Source organism: Heterodontus francisci, chromosome 25 (assembly GCF_036365525.1).
Source record: "Heterodontus francisci isolate sHetFra1 chromosome 25, sHetFra1.hap1, whole genome shotgun sequence".
Classification (NCBI taxonomy): domain Eukaryota; kingdom Metazoa; phylum Chordata; class Chondrichthyes; order Heterodontiformes; family Heterodontidae; genus Heterodontus; species Heterodontus francisci.
Window position 1 is genome coordinate 24,280,363 of NC_090395.1, and position 25,511 is coordinate 24,305,873.

At 44.7% G+C, this 25,511-nt stretch overlaps 1 protein-coding gene across 1 annotated transcript in view; it reads left to right on the top strand.

Moving 5' to 3' along the window:
* The window catches only part of slc5a8l (solute carrier family 5 member 8, like), a 109,819-nt gene that overhangs the window by 48,231 nt on the left and 36,077 nt on the right, over positions 1–25,511 (top strand). Inside the window, exons 7-10 of the mRNA XM_068057631.1 lie at positions 7,194–7,323; positions 8,505–8,593; positions 13,745–13,854; positions 24,217–24,284. Coding sequence (XP_067913732.1) covers positions 7,194–7,323; positions 8,505–8,593; positions 13,745–13,854; positions 24,217–24,284 — 397 coding nt within the window. The remainder of the gene's footprint in view (positions 1–7,193; positions 7,324–8,504; positions 8,594–13,744; positions 13,855–24,216; positions 24,285–25,511) is intronic.

A 25,511-nucleotide genomic window follows, 5' to 3' on the forward strand; every position in this document is an offset into this window, starting at 1 on the left:
GGGGCAGAGGGCAAGTAATAAATTGTTTAGTCATTGGGGGGGTGGGAGAGGGGCTTGAAACTTTTATTAAATTTTTTTACTTTAAATTTATAATGCCTATAACTTTAAACATTCAAATTCAATGGAACGGCTTGAAGCCCTTTAAAGATGGCGTTAGTGCCTGTGAAGTGGCGCCAGATGGCGTTGCCAGTGACAGACCGCCCGCCCCCCTCCACGTCGTCGGGGCAGACCGCCCGCCCCCCTCCACGTCGTCGGGGCAGACCGCCCGCCCCCCTCCACGTCGTCGGGGTGGGTAGTTTGCCCCGGCCATGTAAATGAGCCGCTGTGTATAATATTGCGGCGGATCCACGGAGTAAAACATCTTTGACAGTTGCAGCTGATTACGGCAGAGGCAAAATAAAATGCAGGCCACAGTGCCTGGGGAGCTTGAGCTGTAACTAGTGGCTATGTCACAGGCCCTACAAATAAACAAACACACCCTGTGTTGCTCACAATCTCCACATATTCACCCACCACAGCACACCTCCTCCCCTCCTGCCGCAAACTCCATCCTGTTTGTAATACACTGCAGGAGATGCTGCAAATACCAGCCCAAAAATTGATACAATTGTGCCACTCAAGGCTTATGTTATGAATTCATAAATATGTTGAGGGATAGATCAGGACTCAATGTTGTGATAAATCTACACACAACACACATACTGAACAGGACTCACTGATTTGATTGATCTAGGCACAACATACCTTGGGCTGGATTTTGTGCTCGGTATGGAGGGAGGGTGGGGGGCCGTGGTATGTCGGAGAATCGGTGCAGCTTCGTCCACCATAGAACCCGATGCCATAACGCTGGGTTCCGATTTTCTCGGATGCAGCAATGTTCTGCGGCATCAGCTCCGCTGCTCTACGACGGAACCGTACTTTAAATATCTTGAATAGCGTTTTGCATTAATTAGTATCTAGTTTGCTGTGATCTTAGCAGCCGTTCGCAATCTTCTGCATGACGTGCGGCACTAACGTGCCTTCACTTTACCGTCTCTGAAAAGCTGGTGCCACCGCGACGAGAATCATCGGTGTCTGCAAAGGTTAGGGAAGTTATGCCTTGTTATCTTGTGGAATTTGTTTTAACATCGGACATTGCCACTAAGGTTAATCTGTAGCTGTGAAGGGGTGGGAGGAGCTCTGCAAGTGGATACTGATTGGGGGATGGGAAGGGTGGACTGTACAAGGATACTGTTGGAACTCTTCAAGTGGAAACACTATTTGTGGGGTGCAGAACTGAGAAACTGTATAGGTTGTTTTTGTCGGGGGTTCAGCGCAGGCAACTCTAATGGTATTTTGATGATCATGATAACTTGCACTTATTTACAAGTTGAGGGCAACATCAAGCCATACCATAGAGCTCATGCCAGAATACTGCCGAAGCAGATATTCACACAAATCTCTGCCCAGATAGGTGAAATTGACTTGTTGAAGGAATCAGAAGTTCAAGGAGAATAGAGATGGGTATGATTCAAATAAAAACAAGAAATGCTCGAACCACTCAGCAGGTCTGGCAGCATCTGTGGAAAGAGAAGCAGAGTTAATGTTTCGGGTCAGTGACCCTTCTTCGGAACTGGGTACGATTCACCCTGTTTTCCCGCATCCCCTTGCTGTGCTGAGACATCTCCATCGCAGGCAGGTGCAGCTCAAGAAGCTCCTGGACGTGAGCAGCAGCAGCCACCAAGGCGAAGAAAAGCCCAAATATGCCCGCGAGTCTATAGGACTCGGATGACATGCCAGTAGATGTCGGAGCGCCAGTGCCAGAGATGACTGCAGATGTCCAGAGAGGCCGCCACACAGCTCTGCACACTGCTGAATAATGATTTGCAACCAATGGGTTTTGGTGGTCACCCTGTGCCTGTGGCCCTCAAAATTACTGTGGTCATAAACATTTACACCTCTGGATCATTCCAGGGATCCACTGGCGACATATGTAGGGTCTTTCAATCCGCAGTGCACCGCTGCATCAAGGAGGTGACTGATGCTCTGTTCAGGAGGGCCGGCAACAATGTCCGTTACAGGACTGACCGAGAGTCAGGCCGAGAGGGCCATTCGATTTGGGGCCATTGCAGGATTCCCGCAGGTCCAAGGTGTGATCAACTGCACGCATTTGGCCATCAAGGCTCCCAAGGATCAACCAGCCACCTTCATAAACAGAAAAGGCCTTTTTCAATTAATGTCCAACTAGTGTGAGAGCACAGAAAGCGCTTCCTACAAGTGTTTGCCCACTTCCCGGGCAGCTGCCATGACTCGTACATACTCCACCAGTCCCAGGTGCCACTGCTTTTCACTCCCCCCGCTCACCTTCAGGGGTGGATTCTTGGGGATAAGGGCTATCCATTGATGACATGGCTTTTGATGCCAGTGAGGAACTCCACCAATGATGCAGAAGAGCTTAACAATGCCTGCCACGTCTCCACGCGAGGGACCATCGAGTAGGCCTTTGTTATGCTGAAGATGCGGTACTGCTGCTTCAATAGATCTGGTGCAGCCCGACAGTACGTACCAGACAGGGTTGGATGCATTGTTGTAGTCTGCTGCATTCTGCACAACATTGCATTATAGAGGGGGGAGGCCTTGCAAGATGAAGAAGTATGGGAGCAGGAGACAACCTCTGATGAAGAGGACATAGAGGGCATACAAGGAGATGTCCAGGACTGATCGTGGGGTGCTTGACCAAGCACGCATGGAAAATCAGAGAGCAGTGATGGAGGCCAGACATGGTGAGCAGCACACAAGGGAGTCAAGGCAGAGATTTGGGCGTTTCCACAATCCATGAATTTCTATAAATATGTTTGCTAACAAAACTCACCACCATGTATGTCGCCTCAACTCTTCTGCCTCCGTAACATTTGTCTCTCCAGCATGACTGGCAGCAACAACGGAGCCATTGCCCATGTGACATCATTCATCCAATTACACATCATGCATATTGGCATGGTAATGATGTCAGTGGTCACATTGGCAATGCTGTAAGGCTTATGATGGGATTGTAGGAGTCACAATCACTCCATGGTGGAATGTGGTTTTCAGACAATAAAGGCTGATGATTAGCAGGAAAACACATTTAATTGAAGTACACATGACATAATCTGTCTCACCCATGAATACTCATGTGTGTCAAGATGTCTTTTTATAACGTTTACGGGTGCTCCAACGCAATCTGGCCCCTGCTCTAGCAGCTGGACTGGAGGCAGGCTGCTGATGAGAATGCCCCTCGGCCTAGGATGACTTTGGCAGTCGTCCTTTGGGTGTCTGCGACCTGGAGAGCCCAGTTGCCTGAAGGCTTTCTGCACTGAAGTACTATCCAGCTGCTGGAGCTGGATTCACTAGCGGAGGAGCTGAGGAACCCGTGTCCACACTTGAATCACCCTGAGGGGAGACCCCAGATCTGCAGCGCAGCCTCTCCTCCTCCCTCTCAAGGCTTGTTGGAACTTTCCTGCTCTCCAGCGAAGGACAAGGAGCGGGAACAGTCTCCAGGCTCCTGGTCCTTCTCTCACCCTGTCACTGCTGATTTGAAGTCATGGCTAAGGTGAGGGTTTGCAGGTCTTGGTGCATCTGTGGAATGTGGCTCTCCATAAGGGTTGCTAACCTCTCGATGGATGAAGCCATATGCTCACATGCCTGGGACATGGCAGCAGTCATGGCATGGATGGACTCCTCCATCGTCTGCTCAAGGCTACGCATGGCCTCTGGCATCTCCACCAGCTGTACCTTATCTTTCCCTACAACTCCAGCATGCCCTATGCTGTTGACACCAGAGGCTTATCATCGGCCTGGGGCTCTGCCCGGGCCTGAAAACCCACAGTCCTCCCACTGTCAGAGGCCTTGGCTGTCTCAGTCTCAGCCAGCTGCTTGGGCATGTGTGTGGTGCTCTCCCTGAATCTAATCCTGTGACCTGAATTTAATGCTGATCAGATACCCACTGAGGTGAGCGTATCTACGCTGGTGGAAGGTGCAGGAGAGTCATGGGACGGTGCATCCTCTAAGTTTTGCTTGTCCTCAGACATTGTCGTTGCACCCATCATTGTCTCTAAGCATTTGTGAGCACCATCCTGCACGATACAGTGTGAAGAACAGATATGCCAACATTGCGCTTCTATATAAAATGTAATTTCATTTCCTTCTGTGTTTGTCAGTAATCACTCTCTTCAACTAGGACCCTGAGTTCAACATCCGATATGGCAGGTGCTTCCTTGTGCTCCCAACTAACTCCAGCACCTCCTTTTGGCCTGTGACCGAGGTTGCAGGTCAAGCACCCCACCATCAGTCCTGGACATCTCCCTGCTGTTGTGGGCCTGAAATGATTTATGACTTTAACCCCTTATAGGGACTAAACCAAATCAGGAGTACATCCCTATGAATCTTCTTTAATTTAGTTCAAACCAGACAAACTCTTATAGACACTTATTTGGGTCCAAAGATTTGAACTAGGTTTCCCTCAAAGAAAGAAAACTAACAGAATATTACCATCTTTCGGAGAGCCTATTTTTGATGATTATGGCTAAGTCATAAATATCCCAGACATTGTAAGGTTCTGGGAAACTCTCTTCAATACGCATCTCTCCACTTAGAGACAGAGAGAGGGGGTTCTTGTAGTTGTATACAGAATGCTACATGAGACAATTTATTAACTTTTATATATTTATTAAAGAGTTTAACATGCATTTCACTTTTAAGTGGATAAGTATACTACAATATGAAAGATTACTAAGAGATGTAAAACATAATCTTATTTCTAAAATAGAATCCAAAAGTTCAACCTTGACAATGTTACAGCAAAATATCTTAGAATATCCATCAAAATTCAAAGTAAACTGTTACCTTAAATTCCCCGAGTAAGCCTCCTCCTTAACAAGACAAAACACTCTCAGTTAAGAGCAGAATTCTCCTGTCATGCAGTCAGCTGTTCTTACCATAGGTTGAGAAACATTGATGAGGAATTTCAATACTCCTGACTTCTGATTCAAAACTCTCATTTTTATACTGTTACTAATCTATTAACTCATCTTATGGAATGTAGGTGTTACCTTTTCATGTGTTTTTCCCGCTTTCATTATCTATATATGGTAATATCATTACTTCTTCCCAATTATGGTAATATCATTAGCTACTTATTCCCAACTAATTATCTGCTGAGAATTCCCTTCTCATGAAGTTGTGAGCTTTTATCTGGTCAAAATGTTTGTAGTGTTTAATGGTAACACTAAGACTTAACTTTATAAATGTGTTTTATACTTAAAAGATTTTTAATTAAATTTATGCAGTAACTGTTGTTTCCTTTTGGGGTTAAATTGGGTTTACGTGGCATCTGTGTTTTTTGTAGGTAACCTTCCATTTTGTGATTGATCATCTGTGATGTTTCTTTGATGGTACTTTGTACCATCTCTTTAAGTCAGTCTGTCCATATCAGTAATATTATCAACTAATTAGGATTATAGTTATCAGTACAGCCCATGTCTCATTTACCTTAGAAGGGTTTCTGCTACACATTCCATTGTAACAGGGATGTTCTTGGATTTTTAACTTTGCCCTTAAAGAGAATTTCAGTGAGTCTTGAAAACTGACCATTTATTCAATCTTTAATTCTGAAGGGTATAATGTATTAATTATATCAAATTCTACCTAATTATGCCTATTATACCTATATTTCATCACAGGCCATACAGTCATAGTCATAGAGTTGTACAGCACAGAAATAGGCCCTTCAGCCCATTGTGTCTGTGCCGGCCATCAAGCACCTAACAATTCTAATCCCATTTTCCATTCATATCCCATCTTCTGAAAGAACAAGAATGCAGTTACTGTTAAATTCCAAACATCTGCACAACACATCAAAGCTAACATGGGGCCTCTTTTCTGCACCTGGGGGATGTTGCTGCTCTCATACTGACTATCTGTCATTGGTCTAAACTTGACTAAGATAGAGGGGGACTGGTCTCAATTCTGCAGTCAGAAAATCTGCTATCATTACAATATGACCCTATCATTAGGATGGCTGTGTCAACCGGGTATCTTTACACTTGTGAGCAAGCTGTGTGGAACTGCGCAATTTACCTTAGCTGAACATAGGAGGTCATTGATCCTCTTCTGCACTGGAACAGTTACGACGGGTGACCCATGGCTGCTGGCCTCCTCTGCGATCTCCTTCCAGGCTTGCTTGGTCAGGCGGGAGGACCTCTTCTTGCCATCGCTGGGGAAGAGGACCTGCCGCCTTTCCCTTGCATCCTCGAGAAGAATCAGCAGGAAGGTATCACTGAACAGTGGGGCCACCCTTGTTCTGACATCTGCCACGTTAGTAGTGATGCCCGGGGCGAATGTTTGCTGAGATGCAAACTGACACCAAACTGAAGAAGTGGTGCTGCAACAAACTGGTTTCGAATGCAGGGAGAGTAAATGCAGAGCTGGCAACCTTTTAAAGATGACACCAGCACTTGATCCAATATAAGCCCCCCCCCACCCCCAACCCCACCACATGATTGGTATCATTATGGTAAGTGGCCACCTACCGTGTAATCGCAGCGGCACAGCTGTGAACATCACATGCGGGACAGCCGACACTGCGTACCCACTGCCGGGAGCAGCGGGGCAATAACAAAGTCCAGAAAATGAATCTGGTGTTTATAACATTACAAGTGTGCAGGGCCTTTCAGCAGTTCCCAGTCAGAGACTTTTATTAAAATTCTGCTCAAAGGTCAGATTTGAAACTTTAACTCTGTTTCTCTCTCCACAGGTGCTGCCAGATCTGCTGAGTATTTCCAGCAGTTTTTGTTTTTATTTCAGATTTCCAGCATCTGCAGTATTTTACTTTTGTATTTGAGTCTTTTATGGTTTCTTTGGTATGAGGATCTTTTTAAAAACATTTCTGCTTTGTGCTGTGTGTAACCTGAAGGACAGAAGGCAGGGGACAGGGCTGGCACACGAGCTCCACATCAGCCTCTGAGAATTGACTTATTACAAGCTCTGAAACTGGTGTCTGGGTGCTGTATACAAATGCCCAGGGCTGAGAATCCCGCTTACTTCCCCTCGACGCCTGTACTGTCTTCTTTTTAATGAATGTATCAGGTTTGAAGCAACGACGTCTCCCCAGAATATGTGAGACATTCACTTCCTGTCCCTTGAAGCTGCCGTTTCTGAGACATTCTTTATTTCAGATCTCTCTACTTCAACATGATTGGCCTGTGGATAACAGCCATCTGCGCCGTGTTCACTGGGCTTACTATGTACTCCATTTATTACCAATGCGACCCCCTGACAGAAAAACAAGTCAAAGCACCAGACCAGGTAAGCCCTCAGCAGTGAGGTCACTGAGTCATGGAGCCATTTACTGTATAAAAGCAGGCTCCAAATTTGTATCATCAGCAAATTTTGAAATTTTACTCTGTATTCTAATTTCCAGTATATCCTGCCCATCAATGTTCACCTCAGCCATTACCTCTACCATCTCTGCTTCCACTGATATTTTGCCAGCATCCTCTTCCTAAATAAATACAGATACAAAGTACTCATGCAGTATTCTAGCCTTGCCCTGTACCTCTAAGCACATACCACCTGAATAGGCCCCAACCTGCCTCTTACTACCCTATTACTATTTACATTCTATTCTCATATTCTCTCTTTGCCAGTCTTATTTTCCTTTTTACTTCCCCTCTCAACTTATTGTATTGGCCTGGTTCTCACTTGTAGAATTCACCTAACATGCATCATACACTTTTTTTGTTTCATCATATTCTCTACCTGCCTCATCATCCAAGGAGCCTTGGGTCTGGTTGGTGTCAGAGCCAGACAAAATTCCTAAGGCTATAAGCTATTCAGGAATGTCCTCAAGAACAATATTTTGACAATATTCCCCAGAAAGATCCCTTGAGAACCAATTTGAGATGGGCTGCATTCCCTAGGGATCACACTTGAATAGAGGGAAGCTTTTTTTATTTGTTCCTGGGATGTGGGCATTGCTAGCCCATCCCTATTTGCTCTTGCATGTGGGGTAGGTGCACCCACAGTGCCGTTAGGAAAGGAGTTCCAGGTTTTTAACCCAGTGACAGTGAAGGAATGGTGAAATAGTTCCAAGTCAGGATGATGTGTGGCTTGGACGGGAACTTGCAGGTGGTGGCGTTCCCATACGTCTGATGCCCTTGCCCTTCTAGGTGGTAGAGGTCGCGGCTTGGAAGGTGCTATTGAAGGAGCCTTGGCGAGTTGCTGCAGGGCATCGTTTAGATGGTACACACAGCTGCCACTGTGCATCAGTGGTCAGGAAGGGCATTGTAAAGACTGGGATGGATGATATTTTCCAGGGATCATGCTTGAGCAGACTAGGAAGGACAGTATTCCCCAGGGATCTTGCTTGAACAGACTAAAATGGGCAGTATTCCCAAGAATTTGCTGGACTGTCTAGGATGGGCAGAGCTCCCTGTAATTGTGTCTTCGTGTGCTGTCTCGGATTATTTTGTGTTCTTGTGTTTTAGTTGCTCCCCTACCTGGTGATGGATATTCTGAGGGATTACCCAGGTGTCCCGGGAATCTTTGTTGCAGCTGCATACAGCGGGACTTTGAGGTACATCCAACTCCATTACGTCTGCTCCTGTATCAATGTCCTGATTCCTTCCCAATGATTTCTCCAGTATGGTCTCCTCCTGTATCAATGTCCCGATTCCTTCCCATTGATTTCTCCAGTACGGTCTCCTCCTGTATCAATGTCCCGATTCCTTCCCACTGATTGCTCCAGTACGGTCTCCTTCTGTATCAATGTCCTGATTCCTTCCCATTGATTTCTCCAGTATGGTCTCCTCCTGTATCAATGTCCCGATTCCTTCCCACTGATTGCTCCAGTACGGTCTCTTCTGTATCAATGTTCCGATTCCTTCCCATTGATTTTCTCCAGTACGGTCTCCTCCTGTATCAATGTTCCGATTCCTTCCCATTGATTTCTCCAGTACGGTCTCCTCCTGTATCAATGTCCTGATTCCTTCCCATTTGATTTCTCCAATACGGTCTCCTCCTGTATCAATGTCCTGATTCCTTCCCATTGATTTCTCCAGTACGGTCTCCTCCTGTATCAATGACCTCATTGTTTCCCATTGATTTTCTAAAGTATGGTCTCCTCCTGTATCAATGTCCTGATTCCTTCCCATTTGATTTCTCCAATACGGTCTCCTCCTGTATCAATGTCCTGAATCCTTCCCATTGATTTTCTCCAGTACGGTCTCCTCCAGTATCAATGTCCTGATTCCTTCCCATTGATTTCTCCAGTACAGTCTCTTCCTGTATCAATGACCCGATTCTTTACAACTGATTTTCTCCAGTACGGTCTCCTCCAGTATCAATGTCCTGATTCCTTCCCATTGATTTCTCCAGTACGGTCTCCTCCTGTATCAATGACCCGATTCTTTCCCATTGATTTTCTCCAGTACGGTTTCCTTCTGTATCAATGTCCTGATTCCTTCCCATTGATTTCTCCAATATGGTCTCCTCCTGTATCAATGTCCTGATTCCTTCCCATTGATTTCTCCAGTATGGTCTCCTCCTGTATCAATGTCCTGATTCCTTCCCATTTGATTTCTCCAATACGGTCTCCTCCTGTATCAATGTCCTGATTCCTTCCCATTGATTTCTCCAGTATGGTCTCCTCCTGTATCAATGTCCTGATTCCTTCCCATTTGATTTCTCCAATACGGTTTCCTTCTGTATCAATGTCCTGATTCCTTCCCATTGATTTCTCCAATACGGTCTCCTCCTGTATCAATGTCCTGATTCCTTCCCATTGATTTCTCCAGTATGGTCTCCTCCTGTATCAATGTCCTGATTCCTTCCCATTTGATTTCTCCAATACGGTCTCCTCCTGTATCAATGTCCTGATTCCTTCCCATTGATTTCTCCAGTATGGCCTCCTCCTGTATCAATGTCCTGATTCCTTCCCATTTGATTTCTCCAATACGGTCTCCTCCTGTATCAATGTCCTGATTCCTTCCCATTTGATTTCTCCAATACGGTCTCCTCCTGTATCAATGTCCTGATTCCTTCCCATTTGATTTCTCCAATACGGTCTCCTCCTGTATCAATGTCCTGATTCCTTCCCATTGATTTCTCCAGTATGGTCTCCTCCTGTATCAATGTCCTGAATCCTTCCCATTGATTTCTCCAGTACGGTCTCCTCCTGTATCAATGACCTCATTGTTTCCCATTGATTTTCTCCAGTACGGTCTCCTCCAGTATCAATGTCCTGATTCCTTCCCATTGATTTCTCCAGTATGGTCTCCTCCTGTATCAATGTCCTGATTCCTTCCCATTGATTTCTCCAGTATGGTCTCCTCCTGTATCAATGTCCTGATTCCTTCCCATTTGATTTCTCCAATACGGTCTCCTCCTGTATCAATGTCCTGATTCCTTCCCATTGATTTCTCCAGTATGGCCTCCTCCTGTATCAATGTCCTGATTCCTTCCCATTTGATTTCTCCAATACGGTCTCCTCCTGTATCAATGTCCTGATTCCTTCCCATTTGATTTCTCCAATACGGTCTCCTCCTGTATCAATGTCCTGATTCCTTCCCATTTGATTTCTCCAATACGGTCTCCTCCTGTATCAATGTCCTGAATCCTTCCCATTGATTTCTCCAGTACGGTCTCCTCCTGTATCAATGACCTCATTGTTTCCCATTGATTTTCTCCAGTACGGTCTCCTCCTGTATCAATGTCCTGAATCCTTCCCATTGATTTTCTCCAGTACGGTCTCCTCCAGTATCAATGTCCTGATTCCTTCCCATTGATTTCTCCAGTATGGTCTCCTCCTGTATCAATGTCCTGATTCCTTCCCATTGATTTCTCCAGTATGGTCTCCTCCTGTATCAATGTCCTGATTCCTTCCCATTTGAATTCTCCAATACGGTCTCCTCCTGTATCAATGTCCTGATTCCTTCCCATTTGATTTCTCCAATACGGTCTCCTCCTGTATCAATGTCCTGATTCCTTCCCATTGATTTCTCCAGTATGGTCTCCTCCTGTATCAATGTCCTGATTCCTTCCCATTGATTTCTCCAGTATGGTCTCCTCCTGTATCAATGTCCTGATTCCTTCCCATTTGATTTCTCCAATACGGTCTCCTCCTGTATCAATGTCCTGATTCCTTCCCATTGATTTCTCCAGTACGGTCTCCTCCTGTATCAATGTCCTGAATCCTTCCCATTGATTTCTCCAGTATGGTCTCCTCCTGTATCAATGTCCTGATTCCTTCCCATTGATTTTCTCCAGTACGGTCTCCTCCAGTATCAATGTCCTGATTCCTTCCCATTGATTTCTCCAGTATGGTCTCCTCCTGTATCAATGTCCTGATTCCTTCCCATTGATTTCTCCAGTACGGTCTCCTCCAGTATCAATGACCTCATTCCTTCCCATTGATTTCTCCAGTACGGTCTCCTCCAGTATCAATGTCCTGATTCCTTCCCATTGATTTCTCCAGTATGGTCTCCTCCTGTATCAATGTCCTGATTCCTTCCCATTTGATTTCTCCAATACGGTCTCCTCCAGTATCAATGTCCTGATTCCTTCCCATTGATTTCTCCAGTACAGTCTCTTCCTGTATCAATGACCCGATTCTTTCCCATTGATTTTCTCCAGTATGGTCTCCTCCTGCATCAATGTCCTGATTCCTTCCCATTGATTTCTCCAGTACGGTCTCCACCTGCATCAATGTCCTGATTCCTTCCCATTGATTTCTCCAGTACGGTCTCCTCCTGTATCAATGGCCTCATTGCTTCCCATTGATTTTCTCCAGTATGGTCTCCTCCAGTATCAATGACCTCATTCCTTCCCATTGATTTCTCCAGTATGGTCTCCTCCATTATCAATGTCCTAATTCCTTCCCATTGATTTCTCCAGTATGGTCTCCTCCTGTATCAATGTCCTGATTCCTTCCCATTGATTTCTCCAGTACGGTCTCCTCCTGTATCAATGTCCTGATTCCTTCCCATTGATTTTTTTCCAGTATGGTCTCCTCCTGCATCAATGTCCTGATTCCTTCCCATTGATTTCTCCAGTACGGTCTCCTCCAGTATCAATGGCCTCATTGCTTCCCATTGATTTCTCCAGTACGGTCTCCTCCAGTATCAATGGCCTCATTCCTTCCCATTGATTTCTCCAGTACGGTCTCCTCCTGTATCAATGTCTTCATTGCTTCCCATTGATTTCTCCAGTACGGTCTCCTCCTGTATCAATGTCCTGATTCCTTCCCATTGATTTCTCCAGTATGGTCTCCTCCTGTATCAATGTCCTCATTGCTTCCCATTGATTTCTCCAGTATGGTCTCCTCTTGTATCAGTGTCCCGATTCCTTCCCATTTGATTTCTCCAGTACGGTCTCCTCCTGTATCAATGTCCTCATTGCTTCCCATTGATTTCTCCAGTATGGTCTCCTCTTGTATCAGTGTCCCGATTCCTTCCCATTTGATTTCTCCAGTACGGTCTCCTCCTGTATCAATGTCCTCATTGCTTCCCATTGATTTCTCCAGTATGGTCTCCTCCTGTATCAATGTCCTCTTTGCTTCCCATTGATTGCTCCAGTACGGTCTCCTCCTGTATCAATGTCCTCTTTGCTTCCCATTGATTTCTCCAGTACGAACTCCTCCTGTATCAATGTCCTCATTGCTTCCCATTGATTTTCTCCATTGTGGTCTCCTCCTGTATCAATGTTCTGATTCCTTCCCATTGATTTTCTCCAGTATGGTCTCCTCCTGTATCAATGTCCTCATTGCTTCACATTGATTTTTCCAGTACGGTCTCCTCCTGTATCAATGTCCTGATTCCTTCCCATTGATTTTCTCCAGTATGGTCTCCTCCTGTATCAATGTCTTGATTCCTTCCCATTGATTTCTCCAGTACGGTCTCCTCCTGTATCAATGTCCTCTTTGCTTCCCATTGATTTCTCCAGTACGGTCTCCTCCTGTATCAATGTCCTGATTCTTTCCCATTGATTTCTCCAGTACGGTCTCCTCCTGTATCAATGTCCTCTTTGCTTCCCGTTGATTTCTCCAGTACGGTCTCCTCCTGTATCAATGTCCCGATTCCTTCCCATTGATTTCTCCAGTACGGTCTCCTCCTGTATCAATGTCCTCTTTGCTTCCCATTGATTTTCTCCAGTATGGTCTCCTCCTGTATCAATGTCCCAATTCCTTCCCATTGATTTTCTCCAGTACGGTCTCCTCCTGTATCAATGTCCTCTTTGCTTCCCATTGATTTCTCCAGTACGGTCTCCTCCTGTATCAATGTCCCGATTCCTTCCCATTGATTTCTCCAGTACGGTCTCCTCCTGTATCAATGTCCTCTTTGCTTCCCATTGATTTTCTCCAGTATGGTCTCCTCCTGTATCAATGTCCCAATTCCTTCCCATTGATTTTCTCCAGTACGGTCTCCTCCTGTATCAATGTCCTCTTTGCTTCCCATTGATTTCTCCAGTACGGTCTCCTCCTGTATCAATGTCCCGATTCCTTCCCATTGATTTCTCCAGTACGGTCTCCTCCTGTATCAATGTCCTCTTTGCTTCCCATTGATTTTCTCCAGTATGGTCTCCTCCTGTATCAATGTCCCAATTCCTTCCCATTGATTTTCTCCAGTACGGTCTCCTCCTGTATCAATGTCCTCTTTGCTTCCCATTGATTTCTCCAGTACGGTCTCCTCCTGTATCAATGTCCCGATTCCTTCCCATTGATTTTCTCCAGTACGGTCTCCTCCAGCATCAATGCATTGGCTGCCGTCACAATGGAGGACCTCATTAAACCTCACACCACCCTATCAGAGCAGAAACTTTCATGGATCGCAAAGGGACTGAGTAAGTGAAAGTTCATAGCTACTAATGATCTGATACATGTACAATCAAATTGAGCACTTTGTGGAAATCAGCATTTCATTCATCAAACTCATTCTTTACCAAGGCCTCACAATTGTGCAACAGCTTATCTATCAATTTTTCCCTCAACTTGTAAGCTGTACATTCTGAAAATCAAAGCTTGGTGTCACCTAATTGCTACTTTCTGATTTAACTCATCTGCTCTTCAGTTTTGATGTGATATACATAATATACTTTAAATTTTTAGACCCCTTTTTGAACCATCTTCACCTACACACTGTCTGCTCCTATTTGCTGAATGCAGGTGATGTGAGCCTTATGTTATTGGAGATGAGCCAGTGGGAAAATCAACATTAACTCAGGGAGACCTATTAGTGGAGATAGTGTTAATAACAATGGAACATTGGTGAATCAATTCAAAATGTCATGTCTAGGACTGTCCTCACTGCTACCCACACACCCTTTGATGCTGGAACTGCGTCAGAGGAAGTCAGTGTATCACGAGAAACAGGGAGACTTGAGGTGTCACACTGCAGGAGCTCCAATGGATTACTCTCCTCAATGACTAGTTAGAGTTTCCAATAGCTTCACTGTATGTCATCAGGATCCACAGTCATTTTCCTGATTGTGTTGAGTATGTGTTCCTGCATATGGCAGTGGATAGTGTTATGACCGACTGCTCCAGTTAAAGCCCCCAATCAAAATATACGATTCTGATTTGTGGTGGGAGAAATGCACTGTTAATTCAATCCCGTCCCTCCACAGATCGCCTAACATATCATCTTAATCTTTCCAAATTAAAGAAAGACCCAGCCAAATTGTACCATCAATTGTGCCCTGAATGAGGCTAACTAAACCAGGTGTCTTTAAATCAACAAATTAACTATTTAATTAGAAAAACTAAATTCTTAAACACTACAAAGATATAAGCAACATTTAAAGTAGAAACATTAGAGTCCTTGCAAATTTACGCTCCTGCTGGAGGTGAAAATGTCCAAGGTTGCTTGAATTCCTCACAGCTGTCCAATGGGCAGAAAAAGGTTCTTCAACAGTAGAACAGTCACCACTGATGATCGGTGCCGTTTCCTGCTCCCACCCCAACCTGGAAAACTTTATCAACTTTGCTTCCAATTTCCACCCTTCTCTCACCTTTACATGGTCCATCTCTGACACTTCCCTTCCCTTCCTCGGGACTTCTCTGTCTCCATCTCTGGGGATAGGTTGTCTACTAATATCCATTATAAGCCCACCGACTCCCACAGCTACCTGGACTACATTTCTTCACACCCTACCTCCTGTAAGGACTCCATTCCATTCTCCCAGTTTCTCCATCTCCGACGCATCTGCTCTGATGATGCTACCTTCCATGATGTTGCTTCTGATATGACCTCCTTTTTGCTCAACCAAGGATTCCCCCACATTGTTGTTGACAGGGCCCTCAACCATGTCCGGCCCATTTCCCGCACCTCTGCCCTCACCCCTTCCCCTCCCTCCCAGAACCGTGACAGGGTTCCCATTGTCCTCACTTTCCACCCCATCAGCCTCCATATCCAAAGGATCATCCTCCACCATTTCCGCCACCTCCAGCGTGATGCCACTACCAAATGCATCTTCCCCTCCCTTCCCCTGTCAGCATTCCAAAGGGATCGTTCCCTCCGCGACACCCTGGTCCACTCCTCCATTACCCCCACCACCTCATCCCCGTCCCATGGCACCTTCCCCTGCAATCGCAGGAGGTGTAATACCTGCCCATTTACCTCCTTTCTCCTCACTATCCAAGGCCCCAAACACTCCTTTCAGGTGAAGCAGCGATTTACTTGTACTTCTTTCAATGTGGTATACTGTATTTGCTGCTCACAATGTGGTCTCCTCTACAATGGGGAGACCAAACGCAGACTGGGTGACCGCTTTGCAGAACACCTCCGCTCAGTCTGCAAGCAGGACCCCGAGCTTCCGGTTGCTTACCATTTCAACACTCCCCCCTGCTCTCATGCTCACATCTCTATCCTGGCTTGCTGCAGTGTTCCAGTGAACATCAACGCAAGCTCGAGGAACAGCATCTCATTTACCGATTAGGCACACTACAGCCTGCCGGACTGAACATTGAGTTCAATAATTTCAGAGCATGACAGGCTCCCCATTTTACTTTTATTTTTAGTTATTTTTTCTTTTTTACAATTTTTTTTTGTTTATTTCATTTCATCTTAGTTTGGTCAGTTTGCTTACTCACTGTTTTTTTTTCATGTTTGTCCTTGCTGCTGTTCAATCTTCAGTCCATTAACACCCTATCTGCACTAATGCTTTGTCTTTCAACACACCATTAACATATTGTTTGCCTTTGCTCCATGACCTTTTGGTCAGCTATGTGGCCTTGTCCAATCTACACCTTCTCCTTTGTTATCTCTTGCCCCACCCCCGCCTCACTTGCTTATAACCTTTGACATTTCTAATATTTGCTAGTTCCGAAGAAGGGTCACTGATCTGAAATGTTAACTCTGCTTCTCTTTCCACAGATGCTGCCAGACCTGCTGAGTGGTTCCAGCATTACTTATTTTTATTTCAGATTTCCAGCATCTGCAGTATTTTGCTTTTATTCCCTTTACTGGTAAACTGTGGACAAGGTCTACAGTTCCCAGATATTCTCACTCTCTAGGCGTACTTTATACAAAGGTACGGGTATACACACCCTGCCAATTCCATTAACTAAAACTTAGCGTTCAAGGTGCTCTCTAGTGGAAACCTCAACCTTTCCCTAGCAAGAGTGTTTGGGTTGCTCCTGTGTCCCTGAGTACAATGATAGATTTTCCTGCATGATACGGAGTTACTCTCCCCTTTGACAGAAATTCATTATAACTCTCAGGTATTTTATTCTTAACCTCTGCACTACTTTTAGTTTTAGTATCTGGTTTCACATTCACAGCTGTCGTTAAAGCTGGTCTGCTATACTCTCAGTCAGAGTCTATTCCTCTGCACTAACTTTGCATACCCCAACAAGTCCTATAGGTTTACCTCGCAATTTCCAGCACTCTGAACAAAGATCACCTGTTTTGTTGCAATGATAACACTTCGGCTTGCGAACCTCACTTCTGCCCTCAGCATCTTCCTTTCTGACCTGAGCAGGTGATTGTGGGGTATCCCCAGGCTGTTCCTTCTTGTCCCTGGCTACTTGCTTTCCTTTCATTCTCCCACTTTCTTTCCTTCACAGGTTTATGGGGGTGACGGACAAAATAGGTTGGCCTATTCACAAGCTCCAAATCATCAGCAATCTCTGCTGCTTGCCTAGCTTTCAAAACTTTTAGGTTATCTATATGAGTTCTCACTACTGAAGGAATGGAGTTTTTAAACTCTTCTAAGAGAATCAATTCTCAAAGGTTCTCATATGTGGTTTCTCTCTTTAATGCCCGTATCCAACAGTCAAAAGTAATTTGCTTCACCCTCTCAAATTCTAAATATGCCTGCCCAGTCAATCTCCAAGTTTCAAAACTTCTGATGGCAAGCTTCAGGGACTAACTCATATGTAGCGAGAATAGCCTTTTTTTCCATCTCATAATCTGCAGAAGCCACTTCAGAAAGCATGGCATAAGTTTCATGAGCTCTGCCTACCAGCCTGCCCTGCATGAGCAATGTCCAGCTTTCTTTCGGCCATTTCATCTGTTTGGCTATTTTTTCAAAAGATATGAGAAACGCCTCTACGTCCCTTTCCTCGAACTTAGGAAGAGCCTGTATAAATTTGAACAACTTCTCTCTGGGTCCTGATCTAAATTCAGATTCATCCTGACCCTTTGTCTTAGTTCTATCTCTTTTAGCCTAAATTTCCTCTCTTCTCTTTCACTTTCTCTCTGAAATGCTCTTTCTTTCCTCTTTTTTCAATTCAAGTTTTCTTAATTCTTTTTCAGCCTCACATTTTTTCGTTTCTAATTGAATCCTAGCCAATACCATTGCTTCACCCCCAGACCTACTACCTTCATGTCTCTTGCATTCCCTTTCTTGTTCCTCATATTGCCCTTCAACTGGATCATCATCATCATCACCTTCTGCTACTAATTCCAGATGTTTGGCTATTATGTCAATTATCTCTGTTTTTTTGGTGCCTGATTTCAATTCCAACCCCAATTTCGCTGCCAATTCTTTTAATTTGTTCTTAGTTAAAGTTATCAAGTCACTGAGGGAAACATTCTGCTTTTCCCAAAACTCTGCTACAACCACTAATATCATTACAATGGTATAGACTATACCTTATCATACAAGAGACCTGGTTCTTTTAATTTCTTTGTAATTGGTGTTAGATTTAGATCCTAACAATCGAGTTTTCAACTGATATGATCCCAGACTCGGGAGCAATTAATATGATGCCAAACGCAGGACCCCAATTTAAATAGGTTATCCCAGAGACAAGTAATTACTATGAATACAAATGCGAACCCTCCAAATTAGTCTGATTCTGATCCCTGACACGAGCCACTGAATTAAATATGATTCAACTGTGAGCGAACCTCCAATTAAGGTATGTTTCAAATCCAATTAATATGTGATTCAAATCTTGAGTGAGCCCCCAATTAATATGTTACGACTGACCGCTCCAGTCAAAGCCCCCAATCAAAATATACGATTCTGAATGTGGTGGGAGAAACACAGTTAATTCAATCCCATCCCTCCACAGATCGCCTAAACTAAGATCTTAAACTTTCCAAATTAAAGAAAGACCCAGCCAAATTGTACCATCTATTAACCCCTAAATAAGGTGAACCAAACCAAGTGTCTTTAAATCAACAAATTAACTGTTTAATCAGAAAAACTAAATTCTTAAACAACATTTAAAATAGAAACAAAGAACAAAAGAACAAGGAACAGTACAGCACAGGAACATGCCATTCGACCCTCCAAGCCTGCGCCGATCTTGATGCCTGTCTAAACTAAAACCTTCTGCACTTCCGGGGTCCGTATCCCTCTATTCCCATCCTATTCATGTATTTGTCAAGATGCCTCTTAAAGGTCACTATCATATCTGCTTCCACCACCTCCCGCGGCAGCAAGTTCCAGGCACTCACCATCCTCTGTACAAAAAATTGCCTCGTACATCCCCTCTAAACTTTGCCCCTTGCACCTTAAACCTATGTCCCCCAGTAACTGACTCTTCCACCCTGGGAAAAAGCTACAGACTATCCACTCTGTCCATGCCACTCATAACTTTGTAAACCTCTATCATGTCGCCCCTCCACCTCCGTCGTTCCAGTGAAAACAATCCGAGTTTATCCAACCTCTCCTTATAGCTAATACCCTCCAGACCAGGCAACCAGATCTCTGTTTTGGCTTGAGTTTTTAGAATTTTGAGAGAATAATAAATAAACAGACTAAATTCTCTTCCTTCAGTTGAAATGGGCTGAGAGTTCTTCTTTCAAGTGCTAACACACAGCTGTCTGTCTGTTTCCCTGGTAAACCTCTTCTGTACCCTCTCCAAAGCTTCCACATCCTTATGGTAGTGTGGCGACCAGAATTGTATGCAATATTCCAAGTGTGGCCAAACTAAGGTTCTGTACAGCTGCAGTATGACTTCCCAATTTTTATACTCTATGCCCCGACCGATGAAGGCAAGCATGCCGTATGCCTTCTTGACCACCTTATCCACCTGCGTTGCCACTTTCAGTGATCTGTGGACCTGTACGCCCAGATCTCATTAGAGTCCTTGCAAATTTACACTCCTGCCGGAGGTGAAAAAGTCCAAGGTTGCTTGAAGTTCTCACAGCTGTCCAATCGTCAGAAAAAGGTTCTTCAACAGTAGAACAGTCCATAGACTAATTCTAGCAGTAAGTGATGCTTTCCTTCTCCAGCGATGACCACAGTAGATCAACAACTCGCAACCACTTTCAATAGAATCAATCTGGCTTTCGAATTTTTGTGGGATAATAGATCGTCACAGTCTAACTTCCCTTCCTTCAGTTTAAATTATCAGAGATCTCTGTTTTGGCTTGAGTTTTTAGAATTTTGAGAGAGAATAATAAATAAACAGACTAAATTCTCATCCTTCAGTTGAAATGGGCTGAGAGTTCTTCTTTCAAGTGCTAACATACAGCTGTCTGTCTGTTTCCCTTGTTAGAACAGGCTGTTTGAACTATAAGCCAGTTCAAGATTAAATTGTAACAAATGTATCTCTCAATGCTCAGTCCGAATGGCTGTATCCAAGGCAACGAGAATGCATTCTTTGACTCAGTCTTTAGAGCTTGCTGCCTTAAAGCAGTATGGCTCTTTTTCCAGCTTTAAAGGCACACCACATTCTTCCCGGAAAAAAAAATACAGGATCATAACAGTAGGCTGTGCTCCAGATGGTGATAGTTGACATTAACCTGTGATTCTAACAGATAAATCCCCAGAGTAATCTCATAAGAAGCATGAGACAAATCAACATTGCATACTGCAGACAGAAACAATGATTATTATTTCATACTGTGGAGAGGTGCATTCCATATCCTTTTCAAACATGGACAAAAGAACTGAATTCAAGAGCTGAGGTGAGAGTGATTGCCCTTGACATCAAGGCAGCATTTGACCGAGTGTGGTATCAAGGAGCCCTAGCAAAACTGAAGTCAATGGGAATCCGGGGGAAAACTCTCCGCTGGTTGGAGTCAGACCTAGCGCAAAGGAAGATGGTTGTGGTTGCAGGAAGTCAATCATCTGAGCTCCAGGACATCACTGCAGGAGTTCCTCAGGGTAGTGTCCTAGACCCAAACATCTTCAGCTGCTTCATCAATGACCTTCCTTCAATCACAAGGTCAGAAGTGGGGATGTTCGCTGATGATTGCACAATGTGCAGCACCATCCGTGACTCCTCAGATACTGAAGCAGTCCATGTAGAAATGCAGAAAGACCTGGACAATATCCAGGCTTGAGCTGATAAGTGGCAAGTAACATTCGCACCACACAAGTGCCAGGCAGTGACCATCTCCAACAAGAGAGAATCTAACCATCTCCCCTTGACATTCAATGGCATTATGATCGCTGAATACCCCACTATCAACATTCTAGGGGTTACCGTTGACCAGAAACTGAACTGGATCAGCCATATAAATACCGTGGCTACAAGAGCAGGTTTTTTCTTTTTTTACGACACCTGCGGCGAGTAACTCACTTCCTGACTTCCCAAAGCCTGTCCACCATCTACAAGGCACAAGTCAGGAGTGTGATGGAATACTCTCCACTTGCCTGGATGGGTGCAGCTCCAACACTCAAGAAGCTCGACAGGACAAAGCAGTCTGTTTGATTGGCACCCCATCCACAAACATTCACTCCCTCCACTACTGACACACAGTGGCAGCTGTGTGTACCACAAGATGAACTGCAGCAATGCACCAAGGCTCCTTAAACAGCACCTTCCAAACCCACGACTTCTACCAACTAGAAGGACAAGGACAGCAAGTGCATAGGAACACCACCATCTGCAAGTTCCTTTCCAAGTCACACACCATCCTGACTTGGAACTATATCACCATTCCTTCAGTCGCTGGTTCAAAATCCTGGAACTCCCTTCCTAACAGCACTACGGACTGCAGCGGTTCAAGAAGGCGGCTCACCACCACCTTCTCAAGGGCAATTAGGGATGAACAATAAATGCTGGCCTAGCCAGCAACACCCACATCCCATGAATGATTAAAAAAAAGATCCTTTCCATAATATGAATAGACACTATCAACATCTTCCAAACTCTGGACATCATCATCATCTTCTGTACTGTAGACACCATCACAATCTTCCAATCTATACACACCATTACAATCCTCTATGCTTTAGAAAGTATCACCATTTTCCATACTGTAGATAGACATCATCATCTTCCATACAATAGTTAGACATTTTCACTATGATCCACAATGCAGACAACATCACATTCTTCAATACTATATACAGACAGCATCACAATCTTGCAAAATGTAGATAGAAACCTTATAATCTTCCATATTATAGCTATCATCCCCAAACTGCAGACAGATACCATCGCTACCTTCCAAACTGCAGACAGACACCATCGCTACCTTCCAAACTGCAGACAGACACCATCGCTACCTTCCAAACTGCAGACAGACACCATCGCTACCTTCCAAACTACAGACAGACACCATCGCTACCTTCCAAACTGCAGACAGACACCATCGCTACCTTCCAAACTGCAGACAGACACCATCGCTACCTTCCAAACTGCAGACAGACACCATCGCTACCTTCCAAACTGCAGACAGACACCATCGCTACCTTCCAAACTGCAGACAGACACCATCGCTACCTTCCAAACTGCAGACAGACACCATCGCTACCTTCCAAACTGCAGACAGACACCATCGCTACCTTCCAAACTGCAGACAGACACCAACGCTACCTTCCAAACTGCAGACAGACACCATCGCTACCTTCCAAACTGCAGACAGACACCATCGCTACCTTCCAAACTGCAGACAGACACCATCGCCACCTTCCAAACTGCAGACAGACACCAACGCCACCTTCCAAACTGCAGACAGACACCATCGCTACCTTCCAAACTGCAGACAGACACCATCGCAACCTTCCAAACTGCAGACAGACACCATCGCTACCTTCCAAACTGCAGACAGACACCATCGCTACCTTCCAAACTGCAGACAGACACCATCGCTACCTTCCAAACCTCAGACAGACACCATCGCTACCTTCCAAACCTCAGACAGACACCATCGCTACCTTCCAAACCTCAGACAGACACCATCGCCACCTTCCAAACCTCAGACAGACACCATTGCCATCTTCCAAACGGCAGATACTATCGAAGATTTCATCGTCAACTCAGAGATAACCATTCCAGAGAATGTTTTGCAATATTCATAAATTTAATCAATAAAGTTTATCTATCAATATATTTTGTTTCGAAAGCATCTGTAGTCCTCTATTCTTGGGTTACCTCTGATGCAATGCACTGTTTACTACTGCCTATCTAACAGAGAATGACAATTGTAATTTATCTTTACCCCAATCTGAAGGGTTCCTGGCTGATAACAATAAACCTGAAGCTTCAGATATTTTTCTCTGCATTTTTCAGGGTTAACTGATTGGATGTTGTTCTACAGATGATGATGGTCATTCTTTCCTGGGATGGGTTCTAATGAGGGTGTGCATTGCTACTAAGTAACATATCACACAAACACTTTAAACCAGACCTTCCCACTGTGTTTGATAAGTGTCTATAGTCCAGGCTGGGCTCTATGATTATGAGGTAATCTCAATATTTGGCTCTTAGCTGTTTGAGGGATCTTGTTGTGGGCCAAAATTCTGGACGTGTTTGCTCGTAATAAGCAGTGAGTTCACTTCAAAAGTATCTAATTGGCTGTGATTTCCTAAATGCATATTTGTTCTTTTCCAACTTAAATTACACTTGGTTAATCAGAAGTAATGACGCGGGAGCAAATCATTGAAAGTTAGCTAGCTAATTAATGTTGATTGTTTAATTCATTTATATTCAGATTATCTTAAAAGGCTCCGTTCATTCACAAACCAAAGAAATGTGAAAATGAATCATTTGAATGGATTGTGATACAATATTACAGGAAAGGCCACTACTTAACAGTGTCTATACCTCCCAAAATTGTGTGGCAGGCAGGCCTGTCACCACACCCCCACCTTGACTTGGCTTCTCCTTCCCCCACCCCTCCATTCTAGCAGGGAAGGCCAAGCTCCTCCTCTTCACCAGCCCTCTGCATCTAAATGAAAGTGGACAGGCAACACTCAACAACCCTATCAAATACCACTGAACTTAGGGACTGCAGGGAGAGGGGTGATGGTAGACCCTGAGATAAGTCAGGAGACTCAATCATCTCCTTTTTGAAGGGAGAAGACCCAATAATGGACACCTCTCCCTCTATTCAGCAACTGCCCCTACGGGGAACATAGCTCAGTACGATTCCTATCACAGCAGTGATACAGACATCTTCAGGGCACTCCTGCCCCTTTAGTGATACCGCCTTCTCCTTGAGGTGTTGCAGTGTGTGTTCTGCTGCAGCTCTGTACGATTTTGCTGGACAGGGGCAGAGATCCCTTTCTCTATATTGGGGATTCCATCATGAACTTATCCTGAAAATAAGGCATGAGGCCCGGAGGGTAAGAGCAAGCGGCAGAAATCCCACTGTAAACACCCCTGACTGAATAGGAGGCAAATCCAGCCCAGTAACTCAAATTTAACTTTCATTACACTGGATTCCAGGATTTTACCAGTGGATTGAATTCCACCTATTTTTCTAAAAATCGTAAATCAGTGGTCTTTGCCACGGGCACACGGAAATATCAGGAATATGCTCTTCTATACCAGTTACTTATGTGTTTCCATAGGTGTAATGTTTGGAATCATCTGTATTGGAATGGCTGCATTATCGTCTCTGATGGGAAGCATACTCCAGGTAGGATTCACTTGTATTATAGATGTGATAAGATTTCACTTCACTTTTGGTGAATTTTAGTCTTCATCAGCATGACCAATGTTCCTGCTGATAAATGCAACATTCTTTCATTTTGAGCAACCAGCATCAGGGATAGCACATTGTGGTGCTGAGGAATCACAACCACTCTACTCTCCAACAATACACCTCAGCCACTCACTCCAACAGTTCCTACTGCACCACTGTGCAATTGTCATTTTCTATGCCTGTCATCCCATGGTCAAATTGTCAGTGAGATTGCCAGTTTAGTTTGATAGCCTATCCCACTAGTAACTGAATTGAGAAATCCATTACACATAGGATCTTTACACCTAGGAGACAGAAAACACCAAGTCTGGCCTGTATTTGAACCCAATCCTACCGCTGAAAGAGCTGTGGGCTAACAGTGCACCCCAACTGGGCTTCCATATTTCAACTACACTTTTACCTAATTTGTAAGTCGTAGGAAGTCCTACCAGTGGAGAGATTTCATTGTGTTACTACTGCTGAACATCAGGAGCAGGAAATACCTGAAACAGACATTTTTCAGTCTCCCCAACGGACTCTGTTCAGACAGTCCCACCCAAAGGGCTCAGCAGACATTGGCTGGACAACAGTGGAACATTCAAAAAGACTGCTGTGGACTATATTCCTAGTGAGTCATCAAAAATATCAAGTTCAAGAAATATTTTTGATTCTACTGACGTCATCACTACACAGAGAGGAAAGTCATTATTCCCCCAACCCTCCAACACACACAGGAATATTATGCTCTCCCCCGCATTGGGTTTGGAGATGGGGAAAGCATATAATTGGGAGGGATGGTGACAGGAGAAGACCACACCAACTTTCCGGCTCCATCCAAATTAAGTCCAGGACAGGAAGGACTGTGAACGGCCATCCCACCCCCACCGCCAATTGAGGCCCTTAAGTGGGCAAATAATGCACAATTAAAGACCTTATCCTGCCACCACCAGAATTAGCCCAGCAGCAGATGGACCTGTCGCTGCATGGGCAGCATGCCAAGCAAATCCATATGGCTTGCTTGCTGGCTATGAGGCTCCCTCATTAAAAGGCACTTAGTTCCTGAACAAGGGACCTGGCATCAGGAAATATGGGGGTGGGGGGAGTCATTGAGAGCCACACCCTGCCCTTGCTGCCGACCCCACCCCCCAAAGCCCCTCCCACCCTGACTTACCTGTGGCCTGG